Here is a 14449-nt window from a genome sequence, read left to right on the forward strand (position 1 = left end):
AAAAGAAGAACTGACTGCGTTACAGCACCCGCTGCTTGTTGAGAGTAAAAGCCATATGCGCTTTCACGGCTTTTTTTAGCGACTTTTCTTAGCAAAAAAGTCGCTAGGGGGTCTGAAAACTCGCTAAATATAGCGACAAAGTCGCTAAGTTGGCAACACTGGCTACATTCTTTAGAGCTATACCTGTAGCATTCTGCCTATTAGCTTAGCACAACAACAACAAAAAGGCCTCTCTCACCCAGGAAACACGCAGAGAGAGAGTGTCACCCTGTAACCATGGCAACCGTAACGCTGCCACCTGGAACAACAGAACGTAGCTGTCAAACAAAACCCAAACAGGCCTGACCCGCCACAATATGAAACAGGGAAGTACCGCAGTGTAATCCATTTATTTCAACAAAGTAACTGTATTCTAAATACCACCTTTTTAAACGGTAACTGTAACGGAATACAGTTACTCATATTTTGTATTTTAAATACGTAACGGCGGTACATGTATTCCGTTACTCTCCAACACTGATAATGCATCTAGATACAGTGGGTACAGAAAGTATTCAGACCCTTTTTAAGTTTTCACTCTTTGTTATATTGCAGCCATTTGCTAAAATTATTTAAGTTCATTTTATCCTTATTAATGTAGACACAGCACCCCATATTGGCAGGAAAACACAGAATTCTTGACATTTTTGCAGATTTATTAAAAAAGAAAAACTGAAATATCACATGGTCCTAAGTATTCAGACCCTTTGCTCAGTATTTAGTTGAAGCACCCTTTTCATCAAATACAGCCAAGTCTGTATTAGGTCAAGCCAGTCTTTTTGGGAAAGATGCAACAAGTTTTTCGCACCTGGATTTGGGGATCATCTGCCATTCCTCCTTGCAGATCCTCTTCATTTTTTTTGCCTGTCCCGTTTGGTTCTTTAGCCGTCAGAATACCCAATGGATTTACTTTACCAAGTGGATAATCACGGCCTTGCCGTATTGGTCCATTTGATCGACCTTTGTTGTTATTATTTATTTTATTTTATATTCAGTTGTTACATACGGGACAGACATGACTAGGGGATAGGAAAGGGGGAAAGAAAGAGGAAGGAAAAGTAAAACAGAGGGGAAGAGGGACAGTGAGAAAGGGCCATTGTTAATCTTTAACACTGACTAGGTTACTGGTAGAAATATAACACTGTCAAAAGTGTTAATTTAACACTCAAAAGAGTGGACACATGTAGACACTTTCTAGTGTCAGTTTAACACTGGAGATTTTGCAGTGCAGGGACAAAAATAACAAAAACAAAATTCCTTCTTCAGTATTGTTTCTATTTATGCATACTTGGTCTGTGTGTGTTTGTGTGAGTGCAAATGCATTACCTTTATGCAAATTATTTTTTGCAACTGCACGACAGATATGCATAGTTTTTCATATGGGTTTTAGGCTACAGCAAAGTAAGCTTCATAATTGCATGCTGGGTGAATGGAATTATGTATTAATAAAATAATAAATAAATTGATAAATATTTCGTTGCAAAGATAAGAAATACACTGTAGACATGATTCTGTGTTGTATAAAGCATGTTGTCTTGTTCCATTCTCCCTCTGTTTCTCTCACTTTTTGTGTAAAGCTCCATCTACATCCAGATCCAAATCCACTTTCTGTAACATCATGAAAATACTGCCAGTTATATTAGAAAGAAAAGCACGACACTATCCCATTTGTGTAGCAATATGGAAAGTGTGGCGGTGAGAATATAACTAGATCAAAATAAAATACAGGTCTGACTGATTGTGGAGAAGTTTTTAATTCAACATTAGCTTAAATTTAATGTATAAAAGGATTCTGACTCAAAACAATGGGGGTATCATCAAAAGTCACGTATTTCTATTTATTTCCTTGCTGAAGACCTCTGCTCTTCACTTCTGGGTAAAATATATTTTATTCCATAAAAATGTATCAGACACTAAAGTTCTTTAACTTTTGGGTAAATATGTTTTGGACAATGGAACTATTGTAATTTCAACTCTATACACCATCACCACTGTAGATTTTAAATCAAACAACTGAGGTACAGACTTTCACCTTTAAGATATTTACATCACCAAATGCTAAATGTTTCCTTCCTTGATATGTCCTGCTAGGCCTTTACTGCAGCTACATTCAGTTGCTGCGTGTTCTTCCAGAGAGCAAGCTGCATTGTTTGAGATCAGTTGACTAACTTGGCCTTTGAAGAATCTATTTGCACTATAAACAGTTTCTGATCACTTTTGAAACATTTGACTAGATTTTTTTATTTTTAGTTTATATATATATATTGTTGATTTAGTGGCCTTTTCTATGTAGTTGATATTTTGTTAACTTGTACAGCACTTTGGTCCATGGATGTGCTATATAAATAAACTTTGACTTGAGTTGAATCTCAGCAAAGATTTCAGAATCTTTTACATTTCAGAATCATCCTACTTCTATCAGCAGTCATGCCTTAATGAACAGCAGTATCACTGCCATAACAATACCATTGCAATGTTTAACAGTTATGGTATGCTTCTTATCATAAACTGTTTCTCATCTTCCCATACTTTTGTCTTTCCATCATTTTTGTACATATTAATCTGGGTTTTATCTGTCCAAAGGATTTTTCTTTCTTTTTCCAGAATCTGGAAGGGTCTTTTGAGATGTTTTCTGGCAGGGTTGTTTTTGCAGTAACCAGTGGTTTTCACCTGGTTGTAAACCATGTATTTCCAATCATGAAACCATAACTATCTTAAAATTATAGCTTTTTAATGAGATTAACATTCATCACTAAACAATATAGTGTAAAAATGTATGAGTACAACATGTATCATGCAGTTTAGAATGACATTTTATGGCAATATTTTGTTGTTCACAGATTCCTTTGTGCCATTCCTACGGTGATCTTATATGGAAATATTTTGTTCTGCTAATACTTATTTTTACAATCTCTGGAGGATAGAATGAACTAAGTTTCTTGCATTTAAAAAAAACTGTATTTTTTTTGTAGGCAGCAATCTCAGTCATTACTTTTGTGACTAATTCATTCCACACAACGTCCCAGGTCATGCAGCCAGTGTCTCAGGCTCCAGGTCTGGTACTACACACTCCAGTTCCACACACTCCAGTTCCACACACTCCAGTTCCACACACTCCAGTTCCACACACTCCAGTTCCACATAATCCAGTTCCACACACTGAAACTCCAGGGTGAAAACCTACAATCCAGCACTCAATCTTGCACCCTCCACTTCTGCATCCTCCAGTCCCAGTTTTGCAACACATGCACCAGATGTCATAGGTATGACACAGAGACAGATCCTCTTGTCCAGGGGTTTCCAACTCCAGTTCTCGAGAGCTACTCTCCTGCAGCTTTTAAATGCATCCCTCTACCAACACAACTGAATCAAATGGTTGAATTACCTCTTCAGCATGCCATCAAGTTTGGCAAAGCCGTGGTAACAAGCTATCCATTTGAATCAGGTGTGTTGGAACAAGGATGCATCTAAAAGCTGCACGACAGTAGCCTGTGTTTTGTTTGCATATGAGCAAAACAGTTACTTTTATAACACCACTTCCCTTTTTCTTGCCAGTGAAATATTGGAGGTCATCATTATGAAGAGATTAATGTCCATGACCTGGTCCTTGTGCCACTGTTGATTTTTAGAAGGATGCAAACAGACTCCCTGACAGTAATAGAAATGGCTCCTCTCCTGTGCAGGGTGGTGCCACCAATCCTCCAGCAGCAGAGCCAACTCTCTATGCAACTGTCACAAAAGAGGGTTAACAACAACAACATCATCAAGCTGGGATGTGTTTTCCATGCATAAATATTATTCATACATCTAAAATAGATGGAGAAATGTTGAATGGATTTCAATATAGCATATAATTTGGTCAAATACTTTAGTAAAGGCTTGTTTGATACTTACGTAGTCAGCTACTTCCGTGCAACTGATATAAGATGCGATAAGCTGAACACAGCTTCAACAGTCTGTTTGTTGAAAAATAGTAAGGGACCGAATTTCTTGTTAGTAACTGTAACGGCGTTGTAACGATAGGAATAGTAATTCGTTAGATTACTCGTTACTGAAAAAAGTAACGCTGTTAGTAACGCCATTACTTGTAACGCCGTTATTCCCATCACTGTTTAACAGCGCTGATAAACTATGCCAATAAACCATATCACCGTAAAAAATGAGTGAACTCCCTGAACACCCACCACACCCTTAACTGGAGGCCACTTAACTGTAGAACTAAAACCTGATAAAGGGAATGAAAACTGTAAATGCACACAGCTGATGCAAAGATGATACTGAAGCTGTAAGATAAATAAAGATTGAAAAAGCTACTAATGCACAAAAACAATTAAACAATTATTAATTGATTTTTATTATAAACATATATATATATATATATATATATATATATATATATATATATATATATACAGACGCACACTGCATTATTTGCATATAAGTGAATGGCGTAACATGCAACTATGTAGTCATGCCAGCAGCCAAAAATAAATACAATAGTGAAGTCTTGTGTGTTATTACCTGTAATAAACACACAATAGTATTAGACCCAAAATTTGTAACTAGGTATTGTCAAGCTACCATGTAAAATGAGGCATAGTTTTACTGTAACTCTGAATACACAACCAGAGGTACAGCACAAAACTCTTTGCCCTATACATAAGCAGTCTCTGTGCCTCCCCTTACTTTTACAATCCATATCTCATGTGCATTTTTTTATTTTTTTTAATGATTAATAATTGAGTCAATAACTGTATTGGCCACTCTGTAGTGGTCATTGGGGTTGCCAGTAATGAACTGGTCACACGCCAAATGTAATAAAAAAAATCTATAAGTCTACACATTTTTAAAATCTCATCATATTCTAACTGTCATTTCTGAGCATACTACAGTCTACAGTTATTTTCTTATTATTCGTATTATTATTATAATTATTATTAGTAGTAGTAGTATTTCTTAACTATAATTTACATATCACCATGTCATGAAAATCTTTAAAGTTAAGATCTGAGTTGTCTAACATATTCTGCCTTCTCATTTTTCTCAACACAACCTTTATTTGTCTCTCTCTCTCCTCACCTACATCCCCATCAATTAAATTGTGCCAAATCTGACATTCACTCACTGTATTTTATTAAGTAAAACATCCGTAACCTGTTAGTTGCTCACCTTCCTATGTTAACAGCTAATTTCCCTTTGGTTGCTTTCTCTCGTTCTTTTTTTCTTTATCTTTTTTTATAGCCCAATTTTGCTTCTTTAGGGAAAAGACATGGCTCAGTGGGCAGCATTCACCTAGACAGAATAAATTAGCGGAGCCTTAGAGGAAAGCCTGATTGTTGGGTAGGCTAATCTATTTTGTATAATTTGTTAGTTGTGCAAATCAGAGTGTCACGTTTGCCACCAGGTAGAGCAGGTCTCAAATGCAGGACTCTTAAAAGACCAGTGAATTTATTTACAAAGTAGAGGATGTGCAATAACAATCCCAAACATGAATCCCATAACAATGATAGTCCTGATTCCCAAATCCCAAGGATTCTCTCCAAGTCAGCTTTCCACAGTTTGTACACCACTGGTCTCTAACAGGTAACTCTGCAGGTTTACAAACAAGAGGACACAGGTAGGTTTCTTTACAAAATAAAAGTAGCAAACCAACTAGTACCAGAGCTGGGATTTACACTGATATAGCAGCTCAACAATTCAGCAAAGACTTAAGCGCAGCCATTCCCTTAAGTAAGGCTACTGCATAAAATCCAGAACACCACAACACACATGTAGACACACAAACGAGGACAGTAGAGAGGAGAGGCAGAAAGCACGAGTGGGATAAGACAGACAGAAAACAGTGAGTTAGACGATGACAGAGGGACCATGACAAAGACAGCCTCTACTATTTTGGAATCAAAGTGCAGGCACCCAGCTACTTTATCCGGAAATTTAATTATGACCCCAATTACTTAGAAATACTGTAAGTAAATAAACAAAATTCCAGGGGTTGCAAATGCCTCTCATAACACTGGGGCTCTTGGTAGTCACCTCACAAAGAGGCCCCTGTACACAACATATAGACATTAGCTATGGTTTGAGATTCACCTGTTAATGATGAAAGCATAATCTAGTAGGGTATCTATATCTCTTCTCACTAGGTATCATCCTTCACAATTTGATTTTGAGACACAATCCACAATAATTTTGGGAGCATTAATAAGTTAATACAATATGATGCATTTTAAGTTACATTTATACTGAATTTGAGGGTTTTTGACTTTTTGTTTTGTCCGTCTAGCTGATCTTGTGTGACATATATGGTAAACATATAAAACAATATGTAAATAATAACAAAACTCTACTACATTTTCATAATTCCATGCCTCTGGATAGACTACATTAATACTTTTTCATGCAATGGGTAGATACGTAGAACACCTGCTAACTAATATCTGGTATTATAATTATTTTGATCCAAAGATAAGAGAGACATTGTGGACATTGTTTTATGACGAATATTTTGCTCGAAGCAGCGAAAGACGTGATAACATGCAGCTGATGATTAGCTACTATGAGTCAACACTCTCGCTCCCCATCTGTTTCTTTCACTTCTCCTTTTCTATCTCTGTTTCTATCACTCTGCATAAAGAGATTCAAATCCTGTTTCTTCATCATGCAAATATTTCAACTTCTGTGGTGGAAAAACAAAGCTGGCACTCTCTCTTTTGTGCAGAGACATCACAAGCAAGTGAGAATATCACAATTTGATGAGAGCAGAGTACAGGTGTCATGACTGATCATAGGGGCATGCAGCTTATTTAGCTTTTTTTTTTTTTTTTTAAATTTTGGATCATAATATTATAATTTTAGCTTAAAACTGTGGAAAACTATAAAAAGTTTCTGACCAAAATAATGGCAGCATCATTACAAATCATCCGCTTAATAGCAGGTAAGATTATTCTTCTATTTGATTTTCTTGGGGCTGAAACTCATTTTAAGTGTTATGATTAAATTAGAGTTTTATTCATTTAATTTTCTATAACAGCTGCTGTGAGCTTTTTGTCTGTAATGGGAAACAAGGACAGACGTGTCAACATTAACTGTAAGTACAACAAAGATGTAAACCAACATACAAAATACTTCTGCACGGAGGCACGCTAGTAATTTGAGTTATTTACTGCTATACTTGAATACAAATTTCAGGTAATTAGGTAGTTACACCTGTTTTGATTTTATTGTTGTTTTTATACCTCTACTGTTCAGTTGTGAGAAAAATGTTTTTACGACATTTATTAGACAGCTATAGTTACCAACGTTGCTGTGATTAACTCTTAAAACATGAAAGATAGCCATTGGTTAAATCATAACGCTGTATAGCAGCTAAAATTAGCTTATTTTAACAAACGCGAATGATACTCATTACTGTGCAGTGAGTGCTTTCTTTTTTATTTTATTGCTGTTTTTATACCTTTAGTCTTCAGTTCTGATGAAAATGTTGTACATAGATTTAACAGACATCTATAGTCACAAGTAAATCCAGTGGAGTGGTTTGGTTTAAACTAGATTTAAACCAACAATGACCTATATATAGATATTTTAAAATAAAATAATTAAACATACTAACCAAAAATGGATTTAGCTACATTTTGGACCCTGTTTCTGGAAAGCAGTAGCTAGCGAGCTGCTTGGAGACCCTAACAGCCAATCAGAATTTTTGCATTCAAGTCTGTGATTGGCTGGTTTTATGGCACACTTATAATGCTGTACAGAGTTGAGCGCGCACGGAGCAGAGATGTTGTGAGAGACGGTTTAGAAAAGTGGTGATTTTTGGCCCTGATGGCTTGCCACAGAGAGCAGGTCCACAGATGTCAGCACACAGAGCAGAGAACTGAGCAAGAGCAAATGCCAACAGCTGAGCGAGAAGGGCTGTTATTGTGTGTGTATATGGATAAGAGCAAACACTGAAATACATTTCTTGCACACAGCAATGTTTGCTCAAATTAAAATTTTCTTCACTCAAAATTATTTTCTCCTCAAAATGCAACATTTCGCTTGCAAAAAAATTTTCTAAGGGTGCTCAGGCACAAAAATAACTCATACTACTTTTTCTTCGTTGGCGTTTGACAGCAGCATTCCTGCCATCTTCTGTTTCAGTCCGTTATTACACTATTAAATCCTACTGCTCATTCCTGCGTCTTTCAGGATCTTACAAAGCTTCAAATGAGCGTTGACTATTAAATTAGTCATCGACGATTTTGATAGTTGACGTAATCGTGACTAGTGAACTAACCGTGGCAGCCCTAATACACCTGCATAGGTGCTAAAATGAACTTATCACAACATGAGTGATACTTTTTACTGTATATTACAGTTTTTCTCCATTGGTTTGGCTCATTTCTTGAAACAGAAATTACATTCTCAAAATAACATGGACAAACCTCCAAACCTCTTGGCAAATGTTCACAACAGAATGGCATTTCTCATTCATTTTATCAAATGGCAAATGCCTTAGTACATGTCTCAATTGTCTCAGTGCATCTTTGCAAATGATTAAGTACAAGTAGCCTACAGTTATACAGTTAGCCCACATTTAGCACATTTTCCAAATGAATAGATCTTGTAGATCTAAACTGATTAGTTGATTTTCAGTCTAATGATCATTCCCTCCAAAACATGTCAGCATAATTTCATTGTATAAGTACTCGCATGCACAACCGTCTGTTCAATTGTCAAAATTGGTCAAGAACATAATACCCTGAATACCAAATATGAATTTCTTTGAATATTTGATAAATTGATGACAGTCATTGACAGTCAGGTGAAACTAGGTGTCACACACAGGTGTCTTCCATGATTGTGTGCTGCCAAACACAGATATATAGAGCTTGACCAGAGCCAGTCCGATCTCTGAACATGGATTGACAAGGCAAAGCAAACGGACAAGGGGAAGTTCTTCCTTAAGGAAGAGGAGGAAGAAGAAGAAGAAGAGGAGGACTGTGAGGAATAGGTGCTGTGCTGTCCCAAATGAAATTCGGGCCACAATTATAGACCATGTCATAAACCATGGCCTCACAATGGCAGAGGCAGGTCGTCGAGTGCAGCCTAATGTGCCTCGTTCTACAGTCTCCTCCATTATCCAAACCTTTCGCAGGGAAAACAGGTATGTACTCTATGTAATCTATGATGGAATTATATGTTGTATAGGACAGGGCACTGTGTGTGAGGCAAAAAATGTATAACTTACTGTAGAGATTTTGTGTGCATCTGCCTACAGTAGTAGGTCTATACTAGCAGGTGGAGAGGACTAGTGGAATGTTTTGATACTAAATATGACAAGAAATATATTGAACAAATTACTGTAAACTATGGAATTACATAATTTATACAGTTTAGAGAAGTATTCCAGTCACTGTGCAGCAGGAGAATGAGTACAGCGAACACTGAATAAGTCCTTGTTTTTTGATTTTTTGTTCATACAATTTACTACTGTAATGTACATTTTCTTTTTACATATGTATGAAACTTTCTTTGCGTGTGAATAAAAAATGGTTATCATTTCCTTGGTAGTGTGAGTGCAATTGTGATGTCAAACCTTGGAGGCTACTCTTTTCTGTGGTATATTGTTGGTCCTCTGCCATAGTGACAAAACATCTAAACATTTTGTATGGCAGTACTCACACAATGCCAAAGGATGATGCATTTTGGGGGCACTGACTATTCAGATTAGAAAGAAATGTAGTTTTGACACATGAGTGAACTGTTTTAGGGGAGATATGAGCTTTTGCAGGTGGACCATGTTGTTGTGATCAACCATCCAGGTTTATTTTGACAAAAGCACCAAGAATGATGAGAATGTCCGATCTGTGTCGAGAAATGAGCCAAAGCTATTGAGAAGGATCTTTGCCATTTTGGAGACACTGACTGTTTAAATGAGAAAGGGATTTAGATTGAAGCCTGAGTGAACAGTTTTGGAAGAGATATGAGCTTTTGCGGGTGAGCTATAGTGTTGTGCTAAACTGTAAGAGTGTTTTGCCAAATGATCTTAGAGTTTTGAGAATGTAATTTCTGTTTAAAGAAATGAGCCAAACCAATGGAGAAAAACTGTAATGTATTAATAATACAGGTTGTCTTCTTGCTGCCTAAAAAAATGTCAAACAGCATCTACACTCTACTAATAAACAGATTAGTAATTTTAAGTGTTGCATTGAATGCACTATACACACATCTGCTGACTTTGATTGAGAAATTAACCTTTGCTTCATACGCTTCAACTCTCTGACAGGCTACAACAAACCAGTGAACCAGACCACATTTCTTGGCGCCTCGGCTACCATCAACTGCAACTATACAAGAGTAAAAGAAAGTGGAATCAAATCCTTTTGTAGAGAAGATGCAAGCTCTTATTGCAATAATCTGATATCATCTTATGACTCAAATTACACCAGACGAGACAGATTTTCTCTCAGAGATGATAAACAGCAAAGAGTCTACACTGTCATCATTTCTGCACTGACCCAACAAGATGCTGGAAAATACCAGTGTAGTATAAAATCTGGTACATCCACTTCTTGTTTAACTGAGATCCACCTCTATATTCTGAGTGAGTATTGATCTGATTTTTGATTTAACGTAATAATAATTTTAGTAAATAAAAACACATTTATATATGTAATATATATAATATATATAAGTTGCAGTTTGTAAAGAAAATAGCTGCGCTGACATGCATTTCCTTTTTTAAGACTGGGACGATATTAAACCACGTGAAATGGTTGGTGTTACTTCAGAGACTGCAACAATTACATGTAACTATTCTAAGAGTGAAGAGGACACTGAAAAATACCTGTGCAAAGGAAAGAATCCCTTGAACTGCGACGAGTTAATACGGACAACAGAAGAAGACAGAGTTGTAGTTAAAGACAGATTTCACATAAGGGATAATAAAAGAAGGAACTACTTCTATGTCTACATCAGTGACCTGAGGAGAACCGACTCTGGAACGTATTGGTGCGGATCTGGTAAAACAATGACAAATGCTGAATACACCAAAATATACCTTTCTATCAGTAAGTACCCAATTTTTATATTTAAATATATATATATATCTGTGGTGTTTCACAACAACACCTTTTTATTAGAAGAAAAACCATCTGCAATAAAATTAATTGAGGTAGAAGGTATCATTTTATTGTTTGACACATGGTTATAATTATTCTGACTTTAGTCTGGTTTATTTGTTGACCATCAATAAACATATTTTACCACTGAAGCCAAAAATTGAGTTACTTTATAGGAAATATAAAAAAAATGTATAGCAGGGGTGTCAAAGATAAGGCTCAGGGGTCCGAATTGGCTAAGTTGACTCCAGCCCGGCCCACTGGATGGCTTTGGAAAAGGGAATAAACTTTAGACTGTTAAATGTATGTTCATACATTTTAAAGCTTTTCCTACATTCATACTACATCAAATTAATTAAGTAATAGAAAAACACCCACTATTTGGTACTGTGTAATGATTATTTTCTGAGTATTAACAACATCAACAAAAATTGTATAACCTTCTTTCTTTATTTTTTCTCACACAGCTGAAAGACACACTCAAACCAAAAAATCAGTTCGTTTACGTTTGAAGAGAGATGAAAAAGTCAAAGACGAGCATTTAGGTATGTGTCTCTGCCAAGCAGTTGCAGTTAATATCTCAGTATACAAATACACACAAATGTCTACTGCAGAAACACACTAAGCCACAGTCTCTATTCTATAAACTTTTAAGCCATATCTCTATGGCTGTCTCCTTTTTGCAGGCCTGCATATTGGTATTGGAGTGGGTGTGGGATCATTAGTGGTGATTGCTGTGGTTGTGCTAATACTATACAGATGTAAAGTCCTCAGGATGTCAGGTAGGAAAATACATAAATACAAATAAATTAATACAATATTTAAAAAAAATACATATAATTGTTTATTTTATCAGATCAAGATTTGTGTAAAACACTCCCAAGCCAATGAAAGGTTTTTCTGACCTTAACTGCAAAAGCAAAAATATTTAATGCATTTAAATTTAAATCTTAAAATTGATAGATAGATAGATAGATAGATAGATAGATAGATAGATAGATAGATAGATAGATAGATAGATAGATAGATAGATAGAACAGAGCAGACAGCAGTGAGAACAAACACGCAAAAAAACTCTTGTTGTTCATGTTCAAATTCTTCTCATTTTAGAAACTGCTGCTGAGGGGTCATCAGAGCTGAGGACAAAGTCTGGACATAACACAGAGGTGTGTGTGTTTGTTTGTTAGTACATGTTTAGACATCTTTGTGAGGACAGAAAATTAGCATGTGGGGAATAACAGTCACATCTGGGGATAAAATGCCGACCCCCATGAGTTTGAAGACATTTTTGAGGCTCACAATGTGGTTTCAGTGTTCGAGTTACAGTTATGGTTATGGTTAGGGTTAGGCTGAGGGTTAGGATTTGTCATTCGTTTATGATGGTTAGGGTAAGCGGCTAGGGAAAGCATTTTGACAATGTGATGTGCTCACTGGGGGGTGGGGGGCTGTTTAGTTTGATTGAGGGCACAGTTTTGCATCTGTCCCACCATTGCTCTTCATTGCTCCCCCAGGGAAATACTGGAGATCATCAATATGAAGAGATTAACATACGGAGACAGCAAGAGAGCTCACTGCCCTCTGTTTGTGCTGTTACCAGCCCTCCTCCAGACCTGGTCTACCTTGCTAATCTTGACTTTCAGAAGGATACCAATGTTAATCTTCCTGCAGACATAGTCCACTATGCCACTGTGGATTTCCAAAAAGATGAAAGAATGCTTCCTGTCACTAGTGAAAATGGCTCTACTCCCATGGGACAAGACGTCATCAATCCTTCTGCAGACATACTTCAGTATACCACTGTGGGTTTCCACACTGATGGAAAAACACTTCCTGACAATAAGAAAAATAGCTCCGCTGGCAGGGGACATAGTGCTACCCGTAATCAAGAACCTGAGACAACTCTCTATTCCACTGTTATAAGACAATAATATAGTAATGCTGTGAAGGAGCTGAATATTCTCGATGCATAGATACTATCTGTAATCTTAAAATAATAGGAAAAAGGTTGAAGCACTTCAGGTGTAACTACTTATAGAAATGCGGTTTGAATATTACAGTTATTACAATTACAAATATTTAGGTCGCAAAAACGTCTGATTTCAGTTAGTGATTTTTAGTAAAAATTTGATTTGCTATGGTCGACGCTTCAGTGTCACAAAAATGAGAACATAAATTATTGTGTTTTTTAAACAAGTAATTGGTCAAAGAGTAGTTTACAATATTTAGAAAGTGTATCGTCACTTAAATATCTGATCACTGATTAAGAAAATGAATATTCCTAAGAAATAGTTCCCGGTTTGTTTCTTTTTCAGTAGTAGTTAATAAAACAGTTTAATACAGTTCAGAAGTTGGCAGTACCTGAAGGTGCAGCTGATGAATAAACCACACACAATTTGACATGGAGTAAAACATGTTTAGTTTCCATTTCTTTAAGATAAATTAATATTTAAAGTACTATGAGCTTTTCCTTGTTTCCTGTTATGATTTTTATCCGACTCGTTTTTATAATTCAAGCATGCAGTTATGATTTCCTGTTTTACGTTTGACCGCCGAGCATTTCAGTGTTTGTATCTTATTTTGCTCTGCAACTCCCTCTTGTGGACTCTTTGGTGATCAGCTGCTTATAAATAGATAACTGTATTTGTTATCGTGTGCTTCATTGTATGAACCATATCATAATTCACTATCACATTGCCTGTAAATACCTCTCTGTAACAGTCTGTCATAGTAAGTAAGTGTTTTGTTTTATTCTTTTGTATTCGCTGAAAAGTAAAGACTGAGTTTGTGCTCAAAACAAACAGTGGCAAAAGGAAATTAATGTGGTAAATACAGTAGAGAAAGTGCTTCATAAAACAAAGCAGTTTGTGTAAGATTCTTTGAAATAACGAAATATAAAGAAAAGGGTTGTTGTTAATAAAATTTTTATTCCTTCTGGGGATGTAAGTAAATTTATTGTTTACATAAGAAAGTTATGAGCCTCACTGCAGATGCTCCTAAAATAATTTCATTAAAGAGACAAAAAGTACAGTCAACCTTGTAAAAAAATTAAATAAAGCAAAAACATTACACACAAAACAAAGAAAAATACTGTTTAGGAATTGAACTTGAAATTCAAAATCGTTGTTTCTTAGTACCAGTGGTGAAACAAGTGTTTTTAGGAATAAGATAAGTCTCTTTTCTAATTTGTCAAAGTTCAAAAACTACTGTGCTCTGTCATAAAAATGATGACATATGTATGTGTACACTGACAGACATCCCAAACGACCAATAACTGACCAAAATGACGCTCCAGGCGGAGCTACAATCTC

At 36.1% G+C, this 14449-nt stretch overlaps 1 protein-coding gene across 1 annotated transcript; it reads left to right on the top strand.

Annotated features, from left to right (window-relative positions):
- Window positions 1-6504: 6504 nt before the first annotated feature.
- Window positions 6505-14396, top strand: LOC146516513 (uncharacterized). Its single transcript, XM_085163186.1, has 8 exons — window positions 6505-6973; window positions 7070-7126; window positions 10307-10624; window positions 10767-11090; window positions 11609-11686; window positions 11828-11923; window positions 12252-12307; window positions 12653-14396. Exons 1-8 carry the CDS (start codon window positions 6937-6939, stop codon window positions 13067-13069), a joined length of 1383 nt encoding a protein of 460 aa, XP_085019312.1. The 5' UTR covers window positions 6505-6936; the 3' UTR covers window positions 13070-14396.
- The last annotated feature ends 53 nt before the right edge of the window (window positions 14397-14449 follow it).

This window comes from Neolamprologus multifasciatus, chromosome 6 (genome assembly GCF_963576455.1).
Source record: "Neolamprologus multifasciatus chromosome 6, fNeoMul1.2, whole genome shotgun sequence".
NCBI lineage: Eukaryota > Metazoa > Chordata > Actinopteri > Cichliformes > Cichlidae > Neolamprologus > Neolamprologus multifasciatus.